Raw genomic sequence first — 27,692 nt, 5'->3', positions numbered from 1 at the left:
ACTCAGACGTTTATAAAACTGGTTAAATCACGGCTGTGACTATAACAGAACGTGTGTTTCATCGAAAAGTGCAGGAAAATCTGATCACTGAAAATGGAAAAATATATCCATGCGCGACTTGAACCCATTGATAAAGGTGAACCACATTTAATGGGTCTGAGGTTGCAATACCTACAGCTTCCACACGTTGTCTAGAGTCTTGTCATTTGCCTACTATTTGTTTCTTGGTCAAACAGATGTAAGGCAGCGCATTTCTTCCGGTCTCCGACCGGATATTTTGGTTGGGATTTACCCGGACATTATTTCCAGACGGACAGCTAAAGAATATACTTTGCCTCGTGATCAATTTGATCGCTTATTAACGTTTACTAATACCTAAAGTTGCATTACAAAAGTATTTCGAAGTGTTTTGTGAAAGTTTATCGTCAACTTTTTTCATTTAAAAAAATGACGTTACGTTATAAGACGCAATTTTTTTCCGTTTATCACACAGTCTTCATAGATCGATATCTAGGCTATATATGGACCGATTTAATCGGAAAAAAAGACCCAATAGTGATTATGGGACATCTAGGAGTGCCAACAAAGAAGATGGTCAAAGGTAATGAATGTTTTATATTTTATTTGTGCGGTTTGTGAGCGGGGTTTGTGAGCGGGGATCCCGCTCCCTGATGAGCGGGGTCACAGCACAGTACCTCCCCTGGAATTAATCTTCTGATGCCTCTGATCCAAAAACAACAGTCTTATGAAGTAATACTCATCCAGCCTTATAGACCACATAAGGAACAGATGGGAACACAAACAGCTGATAGTCTATTGATCTGAGAGAGCTAATTTATGTAAATGCGTGTGGAGGGCGAAGAACCAAGTCAGTTGATTCCTTAAGTTTCAATTGACTATGTGTCAGAGAAATACATCAACTGCCCCCAGTCTATGGGAGGCCTCCAGAGAGAAGCACCACCAACTGACCCACTAATCCAACAGAAGACTGTTACAAAGAGGCAAACCGGTCTAAGATACAGTACAACCCTGGAACTAACTCCTCAGCAAGGTTCCTTGAACCTTAAAGGAAGCTCTCTATCTTCCAGTGGCAAGCCACAGCTATCAACCCCCAGCCAGCATCCGCTTCCCTCCAACTGGAATATGACACTTTTAGCACCTTAACTTCTTCGAGATAGGGGGCGCTCTTTTAATTTTGGATAAAAAACGTTCCCGTTTTAAACAAGATATTTTGTCACGAAAAGATGTTTGACTATGCATGTAATTGACAGCTTTGGAAAGAAAAAACTCTGACGTTTCCAAAACTGCAAAGATATTATCTGTGAGTGCCCCAGAACTAATGCTACAGGCGAAACCAAGATGAAGTTTCATACAGGAAATGCCCCAGATTCTGAAGGCGCTGTGTTCCAATGTCTCCTTATATGGCTGTGAATGCGCCAGGAATGAGCCTGCCATTTGTGTCGTTTCTCCAAGGTGTCTGCAGCATTGTGACGTATTTGTAGGCATATCATTGGAAGATTGACCATAAGAGACTACATTTACCAGGTGTCCGCCCGGTGTCCTGTGTCAAAATTATTGCGTAATCTTTAGGTCCATGCGCCGTTCCATTTCTTCAGAAGAGAAAGTCAACTGCCACGATGGATTTATCGTCGATAGATATTTGAAAAACACCTTGAGGATTGATTCTAAACATCGGTTTGCCATGTTTCTGTTGATATTATGGAGTTAATTTGGAAAAAAAGTTTTAATGACATGATTTTCGTTTTTTTTCAACACAAATAATATTTTTGTAAAAACTGAACATTTGCTATCTAACTGAGAGTCTCCTCATTGAAAACATCTGAAGTTCTTCAAAGGTAAATGATTTTATTTGAATGCTTTTCTGGTTTTTGTGAAAATGTTGCATGCTGAATGTCAGGCATAATCCTATGCTAGGCTATCAATACTGTTACACAAATGCTTGTTTTGCTATGGTTGAGAAGCATATTTTTGAAAATCTGAGATGACAGTGTTGTTAACAAAAGGCTAAGCTTGAGAGCAAATAGATTTATTTCATTTGAGCTTGCGGATAGATTTTATTTGAATGCTTTTCTGGTTTTTCTGAAAATGTGAAAATGTTGCGCTAAATGCTACGCTAGCTATCAATACTGTTACACAAATGCTTGTTTTGCTATGGTTGAGAAGCATATTTTGAAAATCTGAGATGACAGTGTTGTTAACAAAAGGCTAAGCTTGAGAGCTAGCATATTGATTTCATTTCATTTGCGATTTTCATGAATAGTTAACATTGCGTTATGGTAATGAGCTTGAGGCTGTAGTCACGATCCCGGATCTGGGATGGCTCGACGCAAGAAGTTAACAGTTGTGTTGGAATGAATCTGGAACCCTAATTCCAGTCATCTCTCTCCCTTTCTCTCCATCTCTCTCATGCTCGCTCTCTCGCCCTCCCTGTCCTCCCTCTCTCCTTGTCTCTGGTAAGTTCATATTTTGGCAGTGCTCCCAGGTAAGAGAGAGTAGCGGTGTAGTAGGACTGCTGCAGAACAGTCATTACTGGTTGTGTGCTGTTGTCAGAGAGGGGTTGGATCCATGCAACAGGAGCCACGTTATCACACAGGGCTCAGAGCCCAGGGACCCAGGAGGTCGTGTGTTTCAGTCCTCTGGGACAGGTCGGATGCTCACAGGAAGGCGATGCTCACAGCATGGCTGTTTCACTAACGGCTAATGCATTAGCAACAGTCACACACGGAGAAAGCATAGTCTACGTCCAAACACCATTCCTGCCTTACTCCATCAAATGTCTAATGTGATATTTAAAATATCTAGGAAACAATCTAATGGTGGAATGGATTTCTCTGCCACACAGCAGTAACACGTCCAGCATAAGCCTCTATTCCATAGTAATAATATTCGTAACTTTGCAGAAGAGCAGAGCAACAAAGAGTTATAGACATATAGCCCAATCATAGTAGCTTCTGCGTCCGAAATGGACTAAAAGCTATAGGGAATAGGGGTTAGTAATAGGGGGCTATTTCCGATTGGCCCCATACAGTAGCTGTAGTGATGACTCACCGTCATGAAGCCGTCCAGTAGGCCAGAGTCAGGTTTGGGCGGGGCCTGCAGGCGTTCCATGGACCACTTCTCTATGATGGAGGCCACTTGGCTGTTCTCCGTATTCAGGATCCTAAAGCCAGTCATGTTCACCCCACTGTAACGGTAGGCCTCCACGTCCAGCGCAAACAGGTCCTGACAGGGAAGAGTTAAGAGTCAGGAAAGTAGGAAAAGAACATACTTATATATAATATGCTAAAGAGGGGTTATAACTGTGTTGTAAACTAAGCTAAACAAAGCCATTTTTTCCAGTAGGAGCAAAAAGGATTAAGTATAGACTAACAATTAAATAGGAATGCTGATTGTGAATATGCAAGGACATGGTAGCAATGTGAGTTAATGTGTGGTGTCTGAGTGCTGTCCTCTGCTGGAGCCAACACTGGAGTATAAAGTCCAATCTGGCAGAAAATGGCTGCCATATGTGTTCATCGATGTGGATGGGTTGTTCACTCTGGTGGGAGAATTAAGCTCTCAGCACTGCGTCCCCTCTCTGCCAAACTCAACATTGGAACATGTTAGAACGTCCTCCTGTCTGTTCCGTCTCCTCAGTCCCTCCCCAACTCCTCATCTTCAATCATTTTCACTTTTCTCATTTCATACATCCTGCAAATGACTTCGCCAGACTTAATTGCGTTCATTGTGATACACTGAATGGCTTCTATAAAGAGAATGTGGACATTTAGATCTTTCATTTTAAAAAGTAATGGAAGGATGTATTTTTTTCTTGATGAAAAGCTCTGGCAGAGAAGAAAACGGAAGGTTTTAGTTCAAAGGATTTTAATATTCTGGCTGGGGGAGGGGGGGTAGGAGTGTTTTGATCTTAACTCTAGCTACTGTTTGATGAATGTGATATGGCATTAACAGGAGTAAGACTTGAATAATGTTTCTGACCTGACAACGGGACAGGGAGTGAATATGAGAGAGAGGGAGTCAGGGATAATGTAGAGGGTGTGTGTGTGTGTGTGTGTGTGTGTGTGTGTGTGTGTGTGTGTGTGTGTGTGTGTGTGTGTGTGTGTGTGTGTGTGTGTGTGTGTGTGTGTGTGTGTGTGTGTGTGTGTGTGTGTGTGTGTGATAATCTCTGCAGAAAGAGAGAAATAGAGCAGCCCTCCGAAGTAGGCCAAGGGCCATGTCAGTTACACAACCATGGGGTGTCAGAACAGAACAGATATCTGACCCCCCCCCACCACCCCCTCTCTCTCTTCTCTCTCTCTCTCTCTCTCTCTCTCTCTCTCTCTCTCTCTCTCTCTCTCTCTCTCTCTCTCTCTCTCTCTCTCTCTCTCTCTCTCCCGCTCTCTCTCTCTCTCTCTCTCTCTCCCGCTCTCTCTATCTCTTTCTCTCTCTCTCTTGCTCAGTCTCTATCTCTCTCTCTGTCACATTTCCCTGTTCTCCTCTAGGGAAAAGTAGGGAGGCTGTCATTCACGTTCACATTCAATGTTCTTGTTGCCCTCAATCATCACAGCACATGAGCTAGGTCAGTCTGATAGCACTTTCTTTCTCACACCTAAGACATAAAAGAGATTGTTGCTTTACTTTTGATGCATGAACATTTCACATTTCAGGACTTTTGATTGGCTGTTAGTCAGTTTGTGGGAAAACAAGAAGATTGAAGAGTGTCTCTGTTTTGCTCACACCTTCACTGTGTCAGAAGTTTCCAGATGGATACAGAAGTTAGACAAGCAAAATGATGGGGAAGCATCTCGGCAGGCAGTGAAACATGTGGCTGCACTTTACTTACCAGTGTGGTGAAGATGTAGTGATAGTACTCTGTCATCATCCCCATAGCAAGAGCCTGGAGAGAAAGAGGGGGGCGGGACATTTGTGAATACTGAATGTGTGAACCTACAGTTTACATTTTGCAGTGTGTGTGTGTGTGTGTGTGTATGTTACAGAGTTATGTGTATTTCTGCGTATAAAATATACGCCTATATAATATATAAACCTCACATCCACTCTCTAAGCCTGCTGTAACCATCTCCTCCTCCCTCCATCCCTCCATCCCTGCATATCTCCCTCCCCTCTATCCATCCATCCAACCATCCATTTGCCCTTCAACAGTGAGGGCTCACATCACTCACTAATGATGGCAATTCAGCAGACCTAAAGGCCAGGATACACCCTCATCAGGGATAGAGAGGTAATGCTGTGAGTGAGGAGGATGATTCTACTACTAATATACTGTAAGCTGATCCCTATCAGAAGTGAGAAAAGAGAAAATAGTTGGAGCTCTATCTCTCTCTTTCTCTCTCTCTCTCTCCCCCTCTCTCACACACACACTCACTCTCTCTGTCTCTCTCTCTCTTTCTCTCCCTCTGTCTCTCTCTCTCTTTCTCTCCCTCTCTCCCTCTCTCACTCTCTGTCTCTCCCTCTCTCTCTCCCTCTCTCTCCCTCTCTCTCTCCCTCTCTCTCTCTGTCTCTCTCTCCCTCTCTCTCTGTCTCTCTCTCTCTCTCTATGTCCCTCTTTTTCTGTCTCTCTCTCGCTCATTCCCTCACTCTATCTCCGTCTCTCTCTCTGTCTCTCTCTCTTTCTTTCCCTCACTCTCTCTCTCTTTCCCTCACTTTCACTCTCTCTCTCTCTCTCTCTCTCTCTATCTCTCTTTACCTCTATCTCTATCTCTGTCTCTCTCTCTGTCTCTCTCTTTCCCTCACTCTCTCTCTATCTCTCTCTCTTTCCCTCACTCTATCTCTCTTTATCTCTGTCTCTATCTCTGTCTCTCTCTCTGCCTCTCTTTCCCTCACTCTATCTGAATTTAGATGATATAACCGCAGACAGACAGATGACTGTGGTCATTACCTTGGTCTGATCAGTGGTGGCCATGTTTTGCTAACAGAATTACAGACTCCTCACCTCTATGTCGCTATATCACCTGTTGTGAGGATATTATGTCTTATAGGGGAACATCTCAAGAAGTCCCTGTTATGGCAGCATTAAATCGTGGGTCTACTCTGTGTGTGTCTGTTAGGGCCTTTGGCTGAGTGCCCACCCTATTTAAGCTCTATAAATGTGGCTTGGTCTCCTAGGCAGCTGCGACTGGTGAGTCGTGCTGCAGTTATCTGACAGCTTCGCTAAACCATTAGGAATCACAGATGATGATTGTGTAGGGAAATGGAGAGTGATTAAATGGGAAAGGGTCAGGCCAGTAATTGCTGCCGGTGTCAGGTGGGTACGGTAAGTATCCAGGTGGGTTGAACATACTCTAATCTACTCACCAATAATGCAGCTACCATTACCCCTGGCCAATGAGATTACACAGACAATAAGGGTGCAGAATGTAAATGATTGTATTTCCTGTTCCAATCAGATCACAACATTAAAATGTTCGTCTTCATTAGGTGGACCTGATGGAATTATCTGTTTCTTAGTCAATCAGATATCTTCAAACCTATTATACACTGTACTTTATCCGTGGACACCACAGAGGGATTGGGGAAATCTGCAGTAATTACAAACTCGTCGTTTAGGGATCAGAAGAAAAGGGATCTTTTAGCACCTGCATATCATAAGCATTTAGCCACCTGCATATCATAAGCATTTAGCCACCTGCATATCATAAGCATTTAGCACCTGCATATCATAAGCATTTAGCCACCTGCATATCATAAGCATTTAGCCACCTGCATATCATAAGCATTTAGCCACCTGCATATCATAAGCATTTAGCCACCTGCATATCATAAGCATTTAGCCACCTGCATATGAACTCTAGAGGAAGGCCTACAGAGGTTAGCATGAACATGTTTATGCTGGATATTTAGCATGCAGACAGTCCCACAATGGCACTATGAACGCCAGTTAAACCACCACCGGTTGTTTCTTTACGGTAGAAGATTGATCTGCGTCTCTAAAGAGTACCATGACTGTTGTCTCAGAGTGAAATGAGGAGAGGAATCACTGAGTCAGTCGGGTGTCTTGTAATGAGGATATCATAGAAAAGTCCTTCATTACCCCCCACCCATTACCAGGGAGTAGCTCACATGCCACTAGCTAATGATAGGTGTCCTTGACCTTCATAACCAATCACCAGCTACCACACTGATTAAAAAAGCCAAGCGGGAGAGAGTGAGGGACAAAGAATGAGTGCCAGGGTGAGTCATGTTATCTTTAATATTTTATACATCCTGGAAGCAGGAGGAGGAATATGAATGTTTTTAATTAATTGAGTCAGTATAAAACATCCTCTCTTTCTGTTTCAGGTGGAGCTGAGATCTTGCATGATTAAAATGATCTAAGAGAACATTCCTTCTTTCAAGGAAATGTACAAAAAATAATAATATTTTGCACCCAGTTTGACAAAACGTGTCTGAATTGACTGGGAATTGTGACTCCTCACTCACACAGACACAGACACATATCACTTCCCCTCCTCACACACACCTGTTTTAGGATGCCGGCAGCCATTTCGTGTCCACAGTCGAAGATGACGTGGAACTCCTTCCCTCTCTTCATCTCCTTGAGGAGAGGCTTGGAGTCCTTGGTGTCCGCTGGCAACTGGCGGATCTTCAAGCGGATGTTGTAGCGAGATGGAGCCTTTATGAGCTCCTGTAACCGAATAAGACCTTCAGAGGAAACACAGAGGCAAAAAAGAAGTCAGTATGTGTGACAGGGAATGAAGCAATGTACAATACATATACCATTTTGAATAGGGAAAGGGGGATACGTAGTCAGTAGTCCAAATGTGTCTTCCATATTTCACCCAACCCCTCTGAGTGAGTGAGAGAGGTGAGGGGGGCTGCCTTAGTCAACATCCACATCATCAGCACCTGGGAAACAGTGGGTTAACTGCCTTGCTCAGGAGCAGAATGACAGATTTTGACCTCAGTTCGGGGATACGATCCAGAAACCTTTCGGTTACTGGCCCAACGCGCTAACCACTAGGCTACGAGCCACCCCAAATACGTCATGTTAATTCCGTTTCTGTTGCAAACAGTGCAGGCTCCCCATTTTCCAAAGATAAACTACAAATATGTATCTCTGGTAATTGATGTTTTACTCTGTATTCATTTGACTCCCTTGGTTTTAATTAGTAGTAGATAAGGAAGCTCTATGAATAGATGTCTAATGTCATTCCAATTTTAATGAAATCCATCCATCTGTCAACTTGTCTCCCATCTCCTCCCTCCTCCCTCCTCCCTCCTCCCTCCTCCCCTCCCTCCTCCCTCCTCCCTCCTCCTCTCTCCTCATCCTCCTCCTCCCTACTCCTTCCCCTTCCCCCTTCCTCCTCCCCCCTCCTCCTCCTCCTCCTCCTCCTCCTCCTCCTCCTCCCCCCTCCTCCTCCTCCTCTCCCGCTTTCTTTCTCTCCCTTCTTTGCACTATTGCACATTTCATTTCTTCATATTTGTCTGTATCCCTCCTGTTCTACCTCCACCATCTATGTTTCTCTCAAAGCTCTGTTTTGTCTGGCGCCACACTGTATCTTACCAGAGCCAGTACCACAGACCTTGATACTAGAAGAAAAAGGATCACCACAGTATGAATTCCCCTTTGAAAGGGGGAGTGATGAATGCCTTTTATCATTCATCACTGATACATTGAATTCACGCCCATTATCGATCCGTCTACAGTACTTCCTCTATATTCATTTATCACCACTGCTAAATTATTTCCATCGCTGCAAAAACTATGATTTACAAGATGTATATATTTCTGCAGATACATGCTTTTAAATGGATAGTCGTTGGCTCAATGACTGGAAGTCAATGGGAACAGCTAGCAAGTCATTGCGCCAACATCTCAATTCCTACATAGAGATATAGGACAGAGAGCCACTATGGCTGAAGAATTCTTACAAGTGTTTCCAGTCATCTGTAAGTGCAATCAATAATCTTTTCCCTGGTTCAGTACTGTATAGACCTGCCACAGTAACAGTCACAGTCACAACCATGTAGTTGTTATTCTCTGCCGCCTGCAGCCATACAGGCAGTCCCCAGCTGGTTGGCCCATGGCATTATTTGTTTACTTCCTGTTTCTACTTGAGCGCACAGCACCATGGGACACCAGCGCAGCTCAGCTCACAGCTTGTTGTTGAGTGTTGAGCAGCAGCCAGTTCCCAAGCCTTCATTAAATCACAACAACACTCTGTCGCACACTGATGATGATGCCCCACGGTGGCGCCCACTCGCACGCTGATGATGCGTCATTGCCCGTGACAAAGTGGACACAGTAGACACAATGGAGGGCTGAGGACCTCGCTCACTATGGGTCACTATTAACTTAATTCATACACTGCAGAATACACATACGATGAGCCAGAGAGAGGAAGCAGTCTAGCTATCGCTACAGGCTATGGCTATGACTGAAATAGGCTACCTATTCCTAGTGCACCGATAGTGCATGCCCTGGTCAAAAGTAGTGCACTACAAAAGGAATATGGTGCTATTTCAGACGCAGCCTAAGAAGAAGACCAGCTGGCCTTCTCAATTTGAACAGACACCCTTAGTTAGACTTCATTGCACATCAGCTTGTTTCAAAATGTTCATTACCTGACCATCGCAGTTAGTTTAAATAGCTGCTTTGTTGGTGGCCACAAAGGCCCATGGTGATCACAGTGAATGTTAAGCAGATGGAGGCGCTTGTGAAAATCGGTTGTTCTTAAATCAATTAAAGAGTTATGATCGTTTGTTTCGATCCCAATCTATAATTCTGCTGAATTTTGGAATTCATGCAAAAGTGAACAGGCGGTGTGTGTGTGTGTGTGTGTGTGTGTGTGTGTGTGTGTGTGTGTGTGTGTGTGTGTGTGTGTGTGTGTGTGTGTGTGTGTGTGTGTGTGTGTGTGTGTGTGTGTGTGTGTGTGTGTGTGTGTGTGTGTGTGGTCCAATCTGGCTGGGGTGCTTAGTGTTGCAAGAGCTTTCCACTACAGGAGCAGCACTCAGTGTTTTGCGGTTAGTTAGTTAACATTGATAAAACCACCCTGATACCTCTGACTGCTGCATTCACTCATCATAAACAACATGTCAGAGTACCTCATTCTCACACACTTTCCATCTCTCCTTCCCCTGCTCACTCTCCATCTTTCTCCATCACTCACTCTCTTCCTCTTTCTCTCTCAATCTCTCTCTTCCTCTCCCCCCTCACAATCTCTCTCTCTCCTCTCCCCCTGTCCATCTCTTCTGCTGTCTCCCGTGCTATTCTACCTGGCTGATTCACCCCTCTTCACCACCCCGACACTCTGCCTGAGACCACAGCAATCCGGAGAGAGGGAGAGGGAAGTGGTGATCTGTATTGACTGTGTCTAATGCCTTGTGACTGCCTGCTCCAGGATCCATATTTAACTCTGCATGAATATTTCATCCACTCAAAGCGTTTATTAGGGGCCGTCTGGGAGTCTCCTGAGCGTAAAACAGAACAGCCCTGTGATAAATATCCTGTGAGGCGAAGACGCACCAGCAGCAACCCTCTCCTCAAGTATTCCGCTCCAAACTTCCTCAAAGAACCGCTCATAGGGTGAGTTTCCACTGCAGATCATCCATCAGAGGTAGAGATGTAGCAGGGTGCATCTCAGTAGTCTAGTTTCCTGACCTTGTCTCCTTTCCTTTGTCTGCACCAATGTTGAACTACATATAGCGTGTATCTCAATAGTCTAATCGTCTCGTTTCCTGACCTTGTCTCCTTTCCTTTGTCTGCACCAATGTTGAACTACATATAGCGTGTATCTCAATAGTCTAATGGTCTCGTTTCCTGTCCTTGTCCCCTTCCCTTTGTCTGCACCAATGTTAAACTACATATAGCGTGTATCTCAATAGTCTAATGGTCTCGTTTCCTGTCCTTGTCTCCTTCCCTTTGTCTGCACCAATGTTGAACTACATATAGCGTGTATCTCAATAGTCTAATGGTCTCGTTTCCTGTCCTTGTCCCCTTCCCTTTGTCTGCACCAATGTTGAACTACATATAGCGTGTATCTCAATAGTCTAATGGTCTCGTTTCCTGTCCTTGTCCCCTTCCCTTTGTCTGCACCAATGTTGAACTACATATAGCGTGTATCTCAATAGTCTAATGGTCTCGTTTCCTGTCCTTGTCTCCTTCCCTTTGTCTGCACCAATGTTGAACTACATATAGCGTGTATCTCAATAGTCTAATGGTCTCGTTTCCTGTCCTTGTCTCCTTCCCTTTGCTCTAATGTTGAAATACCTTTCTCAGTTGTCTAAAATTCCATCCTCTCCTCGCCTGTTTTCAGAAGCCACTTTAGCCTATTGTGTGATTCGCCTGGAGGTCTATCTATGGCACAGTGAGTGTTGCATGAATAGAAGCGGGAGGCTGACAGGAGTGAGTGGAGTAACGGCTGTATGAGTCACGCGTCTCCCCAACAATCTGCGGGTCAAGGTTAATGTAACCCTCTCTGCATCGCCAGCCGTATTTATGTTCCATTAAACGTGTTGAACAAATTGAAAAAAGATTCAAACGTGTTTCCAGTCAAAGGTTTTAATTGCCGTTCAGGAATGTGGAAGGATGGAAGGAAATAATTCCCCTTTGTGGGAATTACACACATCCATGTGTCTCCTCTCTGCTCATAAAGTGTGGACCACTTTACTCTATGTATTGAGCTTACAACTGTCATTTTAACTGTCGTTACAACTGTCATTACAACTGTCATTATAACCAAGGCCTTATGGAGTTTTCCCTCAGGGAACACCTGAGGGAAAATTGCTCTCTCAGTAATGCCTGTACTAAAACCACATTCTTTGCGCTGTGCTTCACTAGATGTGCGACAGACGCAACAGACACTACACCAGAAGTGTGCTGCTAGCTGATGCTTTCTTCTGTAGTTTGAAGATGGGCGGCCATGTTGTAAGAACACAATGTGGACTCATTAAAGTTAGTTCCCTGGAACATCTGGTCGTCTGTTGCTATGCATGGCGTAGTCGGCACAAGAACATCTTGTCGGAGTTCCAAACAGCTGGTGGACTTTAATTAACATTGCATGTCACCAACAACACTGACGTGACAGGTTCAATAAAACAATCTTAAAAGTACTGTTTTGTCTATTTCTATTTCAAAATGGTTCCTGTTCACTGTAAAAACATCCCATATTAGCAAGATATCCATTTAACTACAGAACCATCAGAGTACTTTGACCCTACTATGAAACATACAGCACTTGATTAAACCTATTAAACCTATCCAGACCAATAGAATTCAATAGACAGTAACAGAGAAGCAAAAAGTACAACCAAAGCAATTAAAATCACGTAGAAAATCCAAATGATCACAGCAAGCTACATCATCACAGCAGTACCTATTAACCCGACGCAGCCAAAGCTGAATTATCATGGCACTTAGTAGAACTACAGCTAGCGGGCTTCTCTAAACAATCTGCAGCGTGGTAGTGGAGCGTTTGATGGGAATGGTGCGGCTGGTGTGTGTTTTCACTCACACACATCAAATTGAAACAGATTACTGAAGGGGTCCTGGGACTCTAGAGCCAATCACTTCCACTCAACTTGACTCACTCCCAAGTACACTTAAATGTCTCTCAGCCTAAGCAAACACACACACACACACACACACACACACACACACACACACACACACACACACACACACACACACACACACACACACACACACACACACACACACACACACACACACACACACACACACACACACACACACACAGCACACAAACACACAGATGGACGCACACTTGGACGTACGTGCACACACACACACAAACACAAGGAGACACACTCAAAACACACAAATAAATAGACTAGCAAATCAGAAATGCCTTTTCTTCAAATGCCAAATCGTTCTGCCAAAAATAGAGTGAAATAAAACAACCTCTTTTTGATTACAACAAGGCAATCAGCCACTCCTCTGTAAACATTTTGCTCCACTGGGGTTTAGGCCGACCTTTCAACTAATGCAATTTAAAAAAATGTCAGGCAGATATGGGTCTAAACCTCTCCCATAACAGAATTACACCCATTTGACACACAGTAAATGACCTTTTCCTCAGAAGAGTCATGCGGTGTACATTTCAATTATGTTTTTTGTTGTGTTGTTTTTAAATATATATATTTATTCTGTTCTGTCATAAAATGCAACCATAGGAATTCTCGAAGGGATCCTTGCTGACAGCTATATAGAGGAAAACAGAGTGACTATACAGTGGTGTTGAATGGAGCAGCTGGTCGTTGGGTCGTTAAACCTCTCTTTGCTTTTAAGGACCCCCTCCTCTAGTCTACCACCTCTACGGTTGGTCGGTTGCAGTCGGATGATGTTGTCATGGAAACCGGGCCATAAACATAGAGCCAGGGTGATTAAACTGTCACTCTCTCCCTCCCGCCATCAATGCAGGAAGGGGGGCTGGGACTGGGGGGAATATTTGTAGGAGTAACCCCTCTAACCCTGCACCATAGGTCATCCCAGCGTCTCCATCTCTCCCTCACTACCCAATACAACTCCAGTGTAACATGACTCCCATAACGTTGTGATGTGTGGCTTGGAATACTACCACCACAACACAGTGTAGATGCCATTGCCTTTGTACCATTACAAAGTTGAGCTGTTAGAAGAGGGTCATTATACGTATTGATTTACTTGTATGCTCTCTGGTTCGAGGAGAAACAGCCCAATGAGAAAGCTGTTTCCTGTTCCACTCTGAGGCAACAGCAGGAGGGCAATGGGGCTGTGAAGAAGTCCCTCCTGAGAGAATTACATGGCATTATAGGGGTTCTGGTACACTGACTTATCCAATATGTTGGACAATATGTTTTCACACACATAAACACAGGCAACGTAAAGCAGACCTACACATTTCCCTGTTTCATACACGATTACCCGAACCATTCCTAACATCCCATTCAGGTCTCTTTCCTTCTCATCCTCATATCTTCAACCATTAGCTGTAACGGCTTTCCTCTTCCTCTTCTGAGGAGGAGTAGCAAGGATCGGACCAACACGCAGCGTGGTAAGTGTCCATGATACTTTACTAATCACTGAACACGACAAAATACAAAAATAACAAAGTGAATGAAAATGGAAACCGAAACAGTCCTGAATGGTGACACAAACAACAAAACAGGAAACAATCACAATGATTCTCAATTCTCAATCAGAGACAACTAACGACACCTGCCTCTGATTGAGAACCATACCAGGCCAAACACAAAACACAACATAGAAAAACTAACATAGACAACCCACCCCAACTCACGCCCTGACCAACCTAAAACAAAGACATAACAAAAGAACTAAGGTCAGAACGTGACATTAGCTCGATGAGCACATGCATTTATTCACTATCTATTGGCTCACCCCGTGTCAACCTGCTACGTCCACTAGCACCTTCATTAACAGGGTGTTAGGGATCAGCCAGAATCAATGCTTCCCCAACGCTGCCTATCTCACACTGAGACCTACTGAACAAGGGCTGTATAGGGAACCTGCAGGGCACACATGTCGTGGGGTAATAATAGTATTATATATACCTCACATGCAACTTGTAATAAGACTATGCAATTAGCCTATTAAAATGTATATCTGACTCCATAAAGATAATTCAAATATACAAGCAAGCATTAGGCAATAAGTTGACGTTGACTAGCAAGAATTGCTCTGAGATTTGTCTATATCAAGGACAGATATTTAATTAGCATTGTACAATGAATGGATTCGCATACAGTACAATGCATAAAGCTTAAGCTACAAGGCGATACTGACATTAAGGAAGCATACTTCTAGGAATATACACTACCGTTTAAAAGTTAAGGGGTTGCTTAGAAATGTCCTTGTTTTTTAAAGAAAAGCACATTTTTTGTCCATTGAAATAACATCAAATTGATCAGAAATACAGTGTAGACATTGTTAATGTTGTAAATGACTATTGTAGCTGGAAACGGCTGATTTTTAATGGAATATCTACATAGGTATACAGTACAGTGGCTCAGTATCAGCAACCAAGTTTATAATTTTAAAAGGCTAATTGATCATTAGAAAACCCTTTTGCAGTTATGTTAGCACAGCTGAAAACTGTCGTTCTGATTAAAGACTTGTTGAGTATCTGGAGCATCAGCATTTGTGGGTTTGATTACAGGCTCAAAATGGCCAGAAACAAAGACATTTATTCTGAAACTAGTCAGTCTATTATTGTTCAGAGAAATGAAGGCTATTCAATGCGAAACATTTCCAAGAAATGTCTCGTACAATGCTGTGTAGTACTCCCTTCACAGAACAGCGCAAAATGGCTCTAACCAGAATAGAAAGAGGAGTGAGAGGCCCCGGTGCACAACTGAGCAAAAGGACTAGTACATTAGAGTGTCTAGTTTGAGAAACAGACGCCTCACAAGTCCTCAACTGGCAGCTTCATTAAATAGTACCCGCAAAACACCAGTCTCAATGTCAACAGTGAAGAGGCGACTCCGGGATGCTGGCCTTCTAGGCAGAGTTGTAAAGAAAAAGCCATATCTCAGACTGCCCAAAAAAAAGAAAAGATTAAAATGGCCAAAAGAACACAGACACTGGACAGAGGAACTCTGGGCTGTCTGTCTCTACCCTAAGCGTTGATTCATCATGCAGAGGCTGTAGAGAAGTCATATTTAGACATTGCATATTCATTTCAATGCAATGCCTTTCTCAATAAAATATGAATTATTAGCTACAGGATGAACATATTGAAACCTTTTTGGACACTTCCCTGGTTTCTGTTTTGTTTTGCTTGGTTGGTTGTAGTTTTTTGGGAAATAGATTTAAACTGAATCAAATTGAAAGCAAAATGGTTTAAGTGATAAAATACTGGCCAATGGAGCCCCAGTGTGTTTCTGAGAGCATGTGAAGACCTGGCAGTGTTGTCCTGAGCCTGAATACACACACGGAAGCACACACACACACACACACACACAGACATCCTGTCCTGAGGCTGGCTCCCTCCCTGACCCCTGGCATATGGCACATGTACCCTGCCCGCTGAGACGTTTGCTGCCTGCTGTTATAACACTGGAACACTGGCCATCTGGGGATGAAAGGGGGGGGGGAGGTAGGGCTACAGTGCTACTCTACTGTACAGGACTATAATCATAGTCTATATTATATTACCTGTGAAGGTGGACAAGGCCTTTTGGGTTTTTCGATATGGTCATTTAGCAGAACAGATCTGTTGACAACGACGGACATATATTTAGTATATGTGGCCCATCTGAGTATCAACCCACAGACCTTATGCTGCCAGGCCAGTACCATGGTTTGTCTACTGTAACTCACAAGCTGTTGGAATCACTGTGAGAATTATTATTATTATTATTTTTTTAATTTTACCTTTATTTAACCAGGCAAGTCAGTTAAGAACATATTCTTATTTTCAATGACGGTGGGTTAACTGCCTGTTCAGGGGCAGAACGACAGATTTGTACCTTGTCAGCTCGGGGGGTTTGAACTCGCAACCTTCCGGTTACTAGTCCAACGCTCTAACCACAAGGCTACGCTGCCGGTGATGTGATGAATTGATGGAAGGTGTGAGGTACAGTACAGTAAGGGATCAGCGACTGAGCTTGTTCTGTTGTCATAGACCACTGTGACTGAACCTGTTCTGTGGTCATAGATCACTGTGACTGAAACTGTTCTGTGGTCATAGATCACTGTGACTGGACCTGTTCTGTGGTCATAGATCACTGTGACTGAACCTGTTCTGTGGTCATGGATCACTGTGACTGGACCTGTTCTGTGGTCATAGATCACTGTGACTGAACCTGTTCTGTGGTCATAGATCACTGTGACTGAACCTGTTCTGTGGTCATAGATCACTGTGGCTGAACCTGTTCTGTGGTCACAGATCACTGTGACTGTGAAGTTATGAGGTGATTCTAAGCCTGTTATATTCATTCTATTTCTATGCCTTCTAGGCACAGTGGTTGGACAGACAGGAAATGAGCCTTGCTGTGTTGTTGTCATGGACCATGAAGGTGTGAGGTAAGTGGCCAAGGGTCTTACCTGTGCTGTCATCATAGACAACGGTGACCGTCTTCCACTTGAAGAAGTGAACGAGGTCCAGAATGGCACGGCTGAGAGAGGAGAAGTCTGGGTAGAGGCTGACGTAGAAGGAGTCCCTGTTGTCAGACACCTGGTGCTTCCATTTGGTCTGGATGTGGGGCACGCCAAGTGCGTTACAGATGGACTGGACCGCATTGGCCGACGAGCTGTGGGAGGGGCCGAAGATGGCCGCCACCCCCAGAGATAGTTGGTCGCAGGCTGGGGGAGGAGACAGCGTTCAGTTACAACCTTTATTCAGTGGTTTATTCAGTATTATATGACATGCTACTGTTAGTTCCTGGAGGATAAGTCATGGACTTCCCACTCCACTATGGCAAGCTGTCCGTTCCTATATGGTTTTGAATGACCATCATGAAGCATATTTGGAAGGAAGCCAGTGACAGTCTAAAATGTATGAGCAAGATCTATACACAGTAGGCCTGTATAATATATGAAACGATTGGCAACACTTTGTAACAACAAGATTGTGCTTTCTAATGACTTAATTTGATGAAAGGAGAAAACGCTCCAATCACAGAAAAAGGATGTAATGGCCAGTAATCGATAAGACCCTTTGGATGCGTTTGAAAAGCACCCTTTTCCCTATAGTGTTCTACTTTTGAACAGACCCTTATGGGGTTGCCCTACGGACGCTGGACAAAAGTAGTGCACTTTATCGGGAACGGGTGCCGTTTTAGATTTAACCTTTGAGATGTCAGGCCTAATGCAACCAGTAAAACTATAGATTATTGCAGTTTGTAAACCTGTCTCCAGGGAGACAACCAACTCTGTGAATTAGTATTACTGCTGAGTCCTTAGCAGAAACCAATCAATTGTCTCTGTTTACGTTTCATCTGCACAGACATCGTATGCATCCCAAATAGCATCCTATTCCCATATAGAGCACTACTTTTGACCAGATTCCTATGGGGCAGCCCGATGGGCCCTAATCAAAAGTAGTGCACTATAAAGCCTAAAGGGAATAGGTTGCCATTTGGGATGCGACCATCCTCTTTCTGCGCCTGATTATAATTGTCCCAATCCAACCAACGAACTACGCATGAGCCCACATTCACTGGGTGGGTGGGAACGCACTAACAACGCTAAATAAGATAGGAGAGTCACACAAATAGCAAGCAAACGTATTTCAACACTTGTTCTATGAATATTGTTCCAGGAGACCAACACCAGTCAGGAATCTACAGCATGTGGGTGTGAATGCAGCTTTCTGAATTGTATTCATAATACTTGACCTTTTCTGGAGGCTTCGAAGCTGTCGTAGATGTTTATCCGTTGGATGTCGTATGTTAGCGTTGTGTTTGGCAGTAGGGTTCTGTTCCTGTTGATTGTATTTAAAGCAAATTTAAAGGCTAGTTCCTCAGCACCTGACGGCCCCGACTCAATGGACTCGAATATTCCTCCTGAAAACAAACAGAGACACGAGACAGTTGGTTAGTACAGTAATTGAACAAAGTGGTTGATGAAATCACATATACACTTGTACACATATACACTTGTACACATATACACTTGTACACATATACACTTGTACACATATACACTTGTACACATATACACTTGTACTATTATACACTTGTACGCATATACACTTGTACACATATACACTTGTACACATATACACTTGTACACATATACACTTGTACACATATACACTTGTACGCATATAAACTTGTACGCATATACACTTGTACTATTATACACTTGTACGCATATACACTTGTACACATATACACTTGTACTCATATAAACTTGTACGCATATACACTTGTACGCATATACACTTGTACACATATACACTTGTACGCATATAAACTTGTACGCATATACACTTGTACACATATAAACTTGTACGCATATACACTTGTACGCATATAAATTTGTACGCATATACACTTGTACGCATATACACTTGTACGCATATACACTTGTACACATAAACACTTGCACGCATATACACTTGTACGCATATAAACTTGTACGCATATAAACTTGTTCGCATATACACTTGTACGCATATACACTTGCACGCATATACACTTGTACACATATACACTTGCACGCATATACACTTGTACACATATACACTTGTACACATATACACTTGTACTATTATACACTTGTACGCATATACACTTGTACGCATATACACTTGTACACATATACACTTGTACGCATATAAACTTGTACGCATATACACTTGCCCCAGGACTACCTGACATGATGGCTCCTTGCTGTCCCCATTCCACCTGACTGCTGCTGCTCCAGTTTCAACTGTTCTGCCTTATTATTATTCGACCATGCTGGTCATTTATGAACATTTGAACATCTTGGTCATGTTCTGTTATAATCTCTACCCGGCACAGCCAGAAGAGGACTGGCCACCCCACATAGCCCGGTTCCTCTCTAGGTTTCTTCCTAGGTTTTGGCCTTTCTAGGGAGTTTTTCCTAGCCACCGTGCTTTTACACCTGCATTGTTTGCTGTTTGGGGTTTTAGGCTGGGTTTCTGTACAGCACTTTGAGATATCAGCTGATGTACGAAGGGCTATATAAATAAATTTGATTTGATTTGATTTGATTTGTACGCATATACACTTGTACGCATATACACTTGTACGCATATACACTTGTACACATATACACTTGTACGCATATAAACTTGTACGCATATACACTTGTACGCATATACACTTGTACGCATATACACTTGTACGCATATACACTTGTACACATATACACTTGTACGCATATAAACTTGTACGCATATACACTTGTACACATATACACTTGCACGCATATACACTTGTACACATATACACTTGCACGCATATACACTTGTACACATATACACTTGCACGCATATACACTTGTACACATATACACTTGTACGCATATACACTTGTACTATTATACACTTGTACGCATATACAATGTACACATATACACTTGTACCCATATAAACTTGTACGCATATACACTTGTACGCATATACACTTGTACGCATATACACTTGTACTATTATACACTTGTACACATATACACTTGCACGCATATACACTTGTACACATATAAACTTGTACGCATATAAACTTGTTCGCATATACACTTGTACGCATATAAACTTGTTTCGCATATACACTTGTACGCATATACACTTGCACGCATATACACTTGTACTATTATACACTTGTACACATATACACTTGTACACATATAAACTTGTACGCATATAAACTTGTTCGCATATACACTTGTACGCATATAAACTTGTACGCATATAAACTTGTTCGCATATACACTTGTACGCATATACACTTGTACGCATATAAACTTGTACGCATATAAACTTGTTCGCATATACACTTGTACGCATATACACTTGTACGCATATAAACTTGTACGCATATAAACTTGTACGCATATACACTTGTACGCATATAAACTTGTACGCATATACACTTGTACACATATACACTTGTACTATTATACACTTGTACTCATATAAACTTGTACGCATATACACTTGTACGCATATACACTTGTACACATATACACTTGTACGCATATAAACTTGTACACATATACACTTGTACACATATATACTTGTACTATTATACACTTGTACTCATATAAACTTGTACGCATATACACTTGTACGCATATACACTTGTACGCATATACACTTGTACACATATACACTTGTACGCATATAAACTTGTACGCATATACACTTGTACACATATAAACTTGTACACATATACACTTGTACGCATATAAACTTGTACGCATATACACTTGCACGCATATACACTTGTACTATTATACACTTGTACACATATACACTTGTACGCATATAAACTTGTACACATATACACTTGTACACATATACACTTGTACACATATAAACTTGTACGCATATACACTTGTACTATTATACACTTGTACACATATACACTTGTACGCATATACACTTGTACGCATATACACTTGTACGCATATACACTTGTACGCATATACACTTGTACACATATACACTTGTACGCATATAAACTTGTACACATATACACTTGTACACATATACACTTGTACACATATAAACTTGTACGCATATACACTTGTACTATTATACACTTGTACACATATACACTTGTACGCATATACACTTGTACGCATATACACTTGTACGCATATACACTTGTACGCATATACACTTGTACGCATATACACTTGTACACATATACACTTGTACTATTATACACTTGTACACATATACACTTGTACGCATATACACTTGTACGCATATACACTTGTACGCATATACACTTGTACGCATATACACTTGTACACATATACACTTGTGTGTGATTATGCTGTTCTGTCTTTTACTCATAATTCAACAATCTCTTAATTTAAATAGAAAGGATAATCAAATACAATTCACAAGATATAGAAAAGATATTGAAAATATAATTCCATCAAGTCCGTTGAGACCTTACTATTGACAATAAAATCAGATATCAGAAAGTCAGATATTTTGCACATCACATCTGCTGGGGATACTTGTTTACTCAGGCTATGGGGGTACTTTTAACACTGACACATGACTGAAGCGAAAGCTTTCAGACACGTTAAGGCTTGGACAGTTTCCAACAGGAATCTGATCCAGGGGGATGTACTACTGTAAGAGAAACTCCTGTAATGTACTGTAGAGTGATGCACTCTCTTCAGAAAGACTGGAGTGGAAAGTGTGTTTAAAAGTGCCGGCTGTATAGCCAACGGCCCTCCAGTGAATTCATCTGACAGCCAACATATGAATGGCTGCCGAAGAGGTTTGGGAGGGGAGGGGAGGGGGTGGAACTCTTAGATCAATGTGCCCTGATTGGCTAGCGGATCAATCAATCAAGCCCTTGGGGAGCGCTGGAGCACAACGGCGGGAGATTGAAGGGTTTTGTTTGGCCTGCCCTGTTGGTTCACTGTCTGTCTGTCTGTCTGTCTGTCTGTCTGTCTGTCTGTCTGTCTGTCTGTCTGTCTGTCTGTCTGTCCGTCCGTCCTTACGTACGTATGTACGTATGTCTGTCTGTCAGTAGAAGCTGTCAGTAGAGTTTATGGTTTATTTACTCCTACTGTAAAACTCCAAAAGCAGCAACACAACAGAGGACTGGGACACTTTCAGAAGCAGCAACTAAACAGAGGACCGGGACACTTGAAGAAGCAGCAACTAAACAGAGGACCGGGACACTTGCAGAAGCAGCAACTAAACAGAGGACCGGGACACTTGAAGAAGCAGCAACTAAACAGAGGACCGGGACACTTGCAGAAGCAGCAACTAAACAGAGGACCGGGACACTTTCAGAAGCAGCAACTAAACAGACGTCTGGGACACTTGCAGAAGCAGCAACACAACAGAGGACTGGGACACTTTCAGAAGCAGCAACTAAACAGAGGACCGGGACACTTGCAGAAGCAGCAACTAAACAGAGTACCGGGACACTTGCAGAAGCAGCAACTAAACAGAGGACCGGGACACTTGAAGAAGTGGCAACTAAACAGAGGACCGGGACACTTGCAGAAGCAGCAACTAAACAGAGGACCGGGACACTTGCAGAAGTGGCAACTAAACAGAGGACCGGGACACTTGCAGAAGCAGCAACTAAACAGAGTACCGGGACACTTGCAGAAGCAGCAACTAAACAGAGGACCGGGACACTTGCAGAAGCAGCAACTAAACAGAGGACCGGGACACTTTCAGAAGCAGCAACTAAACAGAGGACCGGGACACTTGCAGAAGCAGCAACTAAACAGAGGACCGGGACATTTGAAGAAGTGGCAACTAAACAGAGGACCGGGACACTTGCAGAAGCAGCAACTAAACAGAGGACCGGGACACTTGCAGAAGCAGCAACTAAACAGAGGACACTTGAAGAAGCAGCAACTAAACAGAGGACCGGGACACTTGAAGAAGCAGCAATTAAACAGAGGACCGGGACACTTGCAGAAGCAGCAACTAAACAGAGGACCGGGACACTTGAAGAAGCAGCAACTAAACAGAGGACCGGGACACTTGAAGAAGCAGCAACTAAACAGAGGACCGGGACACTTTCAGAAGCAGCAACTAAACAGAGGACCGGGAGACTTGCAGAAGCAGCAACTAAACAGACGTCTGGGACACTTGCAGAAGCAGCAACTAAACAGAGGACCGGGACACTTTCAGAAGCAGCAACTAAACAGAGGACCGGGACACTTGAAGAAGCAGCAACTAAACAGAGTACCGGGACACTTTCAGAAGCAGCAACTAAACAGAGGACCGGGACACTTTCAGAAGCAGCAACTAAACAGAGGACCGGGACACTTTCAGAAGCAGCAACTAAACAGAGGACCGGGACACTTTCAGAAGCAGCAACTAAACAGAGTACCGGGACACTTGAAGAAGCAGCAACTAAACAGAGTACCGGGACACTTTCAGAAGCAGCAACTAAACAGAGGACCGGGACACTTGAAGAAGCAGCAACTAAACAGAGGACCGGGACACTTGCAGAAGCAGCAACTAAACAGAGGACCGGGACACTTGAAGAAGCAGCAACTAAACAGAGGACCGGGACACTTGCAGAAGCAGCAACTAAACAGAGTACCGGGACACTTTCAGAAGCAGCAACTAAACAGAGTACCGGGACACTTTCAGAAGAAGCAACTAAACAGAGGACCGGGACACTTTCAGAAGCAGCAACTAAACAGAGGACCGGGACACTTGAAGAAGCAGCAACTAAACAGAGTACCGGGACACTTTCAGAAGCAGCAACTAAACAGAGGACCGGGACACTTGAAGAAGCAGCAACTAAACAGAGGACCGGGACACTTGAAGAAGCAGCAACTAAACAGAGGACCGGGAGACTTGCAGAAGCAGCAACTAAACAGAGGACCGGGACACTTGAAGAAGCAGCAACTAAACAGAGGACCGGGACACTTTCAGAAGCAGCAACTAAACAGAGGACCGGGACACTTGAAGAAGCAGCAACTAAACAGAGGACCGGGACACTTGCAGAAGCAGCAACTAAACAGAGGACCGGGACACTTGAAGAAGCAGCAACTAAACAGAGTACCGGGACACTTGCAGAAGCGGCAACTAAACAGAAGACTGGGACACTTGAAGAAGTGGCAACTAAACAGAGGACCGGACGTGACAGAGGGAGTAGGTGATGAATATGTGTAATGTGTAACTCCTTTGTACTACAGGTTACGATATTCATGCATTCACATGAAAAATGTGAGCAATGTAGAAAGCAGATTGAACTGAAGGTCAATGTATGAGTACCATACATACAGTACTGATGAATTGAATGAAGTGGTATAGGTATGGTATAGGTGAGTGAAAGGTTAACGCAATGACATTGAATGGATAACAAGGGATAATGAGTGTATGAGTAGGTACAGGTCTATGTGTAGTGTGAATATGACAATGAGGAAGCTAGTCTAAATGAGATTGTGGGGATGAATGTAAGAGTGTATGGTCAGCAGTGAAAGGGTAGATAGGAGAACAGGTAGGTTAAGTAAGGCCTATGTAAAAGGCTGCCCCATTTTCATACACAAAAATGATGTAGTGTACTCTTAGAGGGCTTTCATTGAATTTTGACATCCAGATAATAACAGTGACATATTGAGTTCCACCCAGCGAGTAGCTTGTCCCTCTGCTGACTGGTGGCTTGTAAGGTTCTTTGATTTGATACTATAAGCCCATAGATCCACAGAGCTTACAGCAGACAGAGATCTGATATCCACCACAGAGGTGACAGCTCTTATAATACCTGACGAAGAGGAAATAGGAGCAAAATCACCATAATGTTGATCCCCAGTCAGAGGTCACAAAGAGTCATCGGCTTTGAGACACCGTTGGAGACAGGGACACAAGCATAGGGTGGGAGGTAGAGGGGATTTGGGAGATTATCTGAGGCTGGTGTAGTGGCTGTGTGTGTGTGTGTGTGTGTGTGTGTGTGTGTGTGTGTGTGTGTGTGTGTGTGTGTGTGTGTGTGTGTGTGTGTGTGTGTGTGTGTGTGTGTGTGTGTGTGTGTGTGTGTGTGTGTGTGTGTGTGTGTGTGTGTGTGTGTGTGTGTGTGTGTGTGTGTGTGTGTGCGTGTGTGCGTGTGTGCCTGCGTATTGAACCAAGAGGGATATCCCCTGGGGCACGCTATGCAGACCGGTTCAGCACAGATCCCAGAACAGCTCTGTCCCAGAACAGATCCCAAACCAAAACCTCAAGCTATAGTTTGTCACAAAAAAAATGTACCATGGTTTGAGTCGCCACATCTGAGGCTGTATCCTGCTGCTGAAGGCACCACAGTATTGTAGACCTACACTACCGGTCAAAAGTTTTAAAACACCTACTCATTCAAGGGTTTTTCTTCATTTTTCTTCTATTTTCTACATTGTAGAATAATAGTGGACATTAAAACTATGAAATAACACATATGGAATCATGTAGTAACCAAAAAAGTGTTAAACAAATCTAAATATATTTTATATTTGAGATTCTTCAAATAGCCACCTTTTGCCTTGATGACAGCTTTGAACACCCTGATCTAGACACTGGAGAATGGATCAGTGTGGACATGGAGAATGCCCTTTCCCTCTCAGCTGGTGACATGTGTTCTGTGATCAGACCACTGGGTCTTCCTCTGCCCATACATCCATCAAAACCCATCACTATTAACACCCATAATTAATGATCAATGGGGTCTTCAAAATCCCTGAATTATTAATACAACAAGGATACCAGCGCCGCGATCAATGTCATCACATCATCCACATTGTTCTGTGCCAAGAAGAGTGTATAGCCTCATTTAAATCTCAGTAAGCATGTTTGGCCACATTATAAGGCAGCATAATGACAGAAGTGGACAAAGGAGAATTCCTCATTAAGAGAATGATGAATTCTCCTTTGTTGCAATATGAAAACCAAATAGAGATGAATTTCTTAGCTGATCAATCAGCTTTGATAGGAAACCGCTGAGCTCTCCAAAAGCTGATCAATATTGTCACTGAGTTGCCTCTAACCAAATACTGGTAATAGAATTCCTACTTCACAATGAGTCTGCATCAGAGGAGTCTGGAGGCTGTTAGGAGGAGCTATAGGAGGACGGGCTCATTGTAATGGCTTGAATGGATTAAATGGAATGGTACCAAACACACCAAGCATGTGGAAACCACTTTTGACTCTGTTCCATTAATTCCATTCCAACCATTACAGTGACCTGTCCTATTGCTCCTCTCACCAGCCTCCTCTGGTCTGCACCTTGTTTGTTTCCTTTAGAAGCGATGCATCAGCATCAACTCCTGTAGACTAAGTCAATCATATCTTTGGGCCAAACTGATACTACTTTGGTGTCACTATACTGTATACTGAACAAAATGTAAACGCAACACACAACAATTTCAACGATTTTACAGTTACAGTTTATATAAGGAAATACGTCAATTGAAATACATTCCTTAGACACTAATCTACGGATTTCACATGACTGGGAATACAGATATGCATCTGCTGGTCAAAGACGCCTTGAAAAAAAGGTAGATCCGAAAACCAGTCAGTATCTGGTGTGACCATTTGCCTCATGCAGCGCAACACATCTAATCTTTGTCCAGTTGAGGATAGAATGAATACATCACCATCAATACATTAGTTTTAATCAGAATTTAATTTCCCTTCGTTTGCTTGAACACGTGAATAAAAACAACACACTCCATATTAAAGCAGTCTTATCTTTTTTAATACCTTGTGCCGGTCTGAAATCAATTGCTACACTTGGCAAGCATGTGTGTTGTTGGGCTGTGGAGAGGAGCGGAGAGCCGAAGAGGCTATCTTTGATGAATGTGCTCAGTAATCCAGTCAATTGGTAGCATTAATAATGTTTGGTTTGCTAAAATAGCGATTGTAGCCGCCCAACCGTTGCTGCTTCTGGGCTGTGGGGCCCTGCACACATTGAGCTGAGGGACTCAACAAGACTACAGGCTTTAAAGCTCAGCACAACACACACAGTTCAAAGATACATAATGAAAGAGTGTGTGTGTGTGTGTGTGTGTGTGTGTGTGTGTGTGTGTGTGTGTGTGTGTGTGTGTGTGTGTGTGTGTGTGTGTGTGCGTGCGTGCGTGCGTGCGTGCGTGCGTGCGTGCGTGCGTGCGTGTGTGTGTGTACGTTGTGTTTCTGACTCACGTTGATGTTATCACAGGTTGCAACACTGGACTTTTTACAGCTTAGCAAATGTGCTCATGAATGATAACAAAAAGTGTTCTGGCAAATATGCGGAACTACCCACAGTGTCACAGTCGTGGCTTCTAACAGTAAATGACTGCATTGCAAATTGCCAACATACTCATCGTGCTGAGTTGAAAGGGTATAAGAAGTAAAAGGGCAGAGAAACACCTGGATCTGATTCCCATTACTGTTTTACCAAGAGGAGAACGTTAAACGTCAAGATGGTCTCTGTCCTTTCCTCTAAACTCAGTGAGTTGCTGTGCCAATGTGTCTTTCAGCCTAATCCCTCTCAGTGACTTGAATAAAGAGCCTATCTAATCCTCACACGCATTCGCACACGCACACACAAACCAGGAAACGCCT

General features: G+C 43.1%; 1 protein-coding gene across 1 annotated transcript in view; it reads right to left on the bottom strand.

Moving 5' to 3' along the window:
* Window positions 1-27,692, bottom strand: part of LOC118367756 (glutamate receptor ionotropic, kainate 2-like) — a 301,405-nt gene that overhangs the window by 207,641 nt on the left and 66,072 nt on the right. Inside the window, exons 3-7 of the mRNA XM_052489092.1 lie at window positions 18,322-18,489; window positions 17,030-17,287; window positions 7,481-7,662; window positions 4,844-4,897; window positions 3,070-3,243 (exon numbers count right to left, since the gene is read on the bottom strand). Of these exons, the coding sequence (XP_052345052.1) occupies window positions 3,070-3,243; window positions 4,844-4,897; window positions 7,481-7,662; window positions 17,030-17,287; window positions 18,322-18,489 (836 nt within the window). The remainder of the gene's footprint in view (window positions 1-3,069; window positions 3,244-4,843; window positions 4,898-7,480; window positions 7,663-17,029; window positions 17,288-18,321; window positions 18,490-27,692) is intronic.

Source organism: Oncorhynchus keta, chromosome 31 (genome assembly GCF_023373465.1).
Source record: "Oncorhynchus keta strain PuntledgeMale-10-30-2019 chromosome 31, Oket_V2, whole genome shotgun sequence".
NCBI classification, from domain to species: domain Eukaryota; kingdom Metazoa; phylum Chordata; class Actinopteri; order Salmoniformes; family Salmonidae; genus Oncorhynchus; species Oncorhynchus keta.
This window is presented reverse-complemented; position numbering and strand designations above follow the sequence as displayed.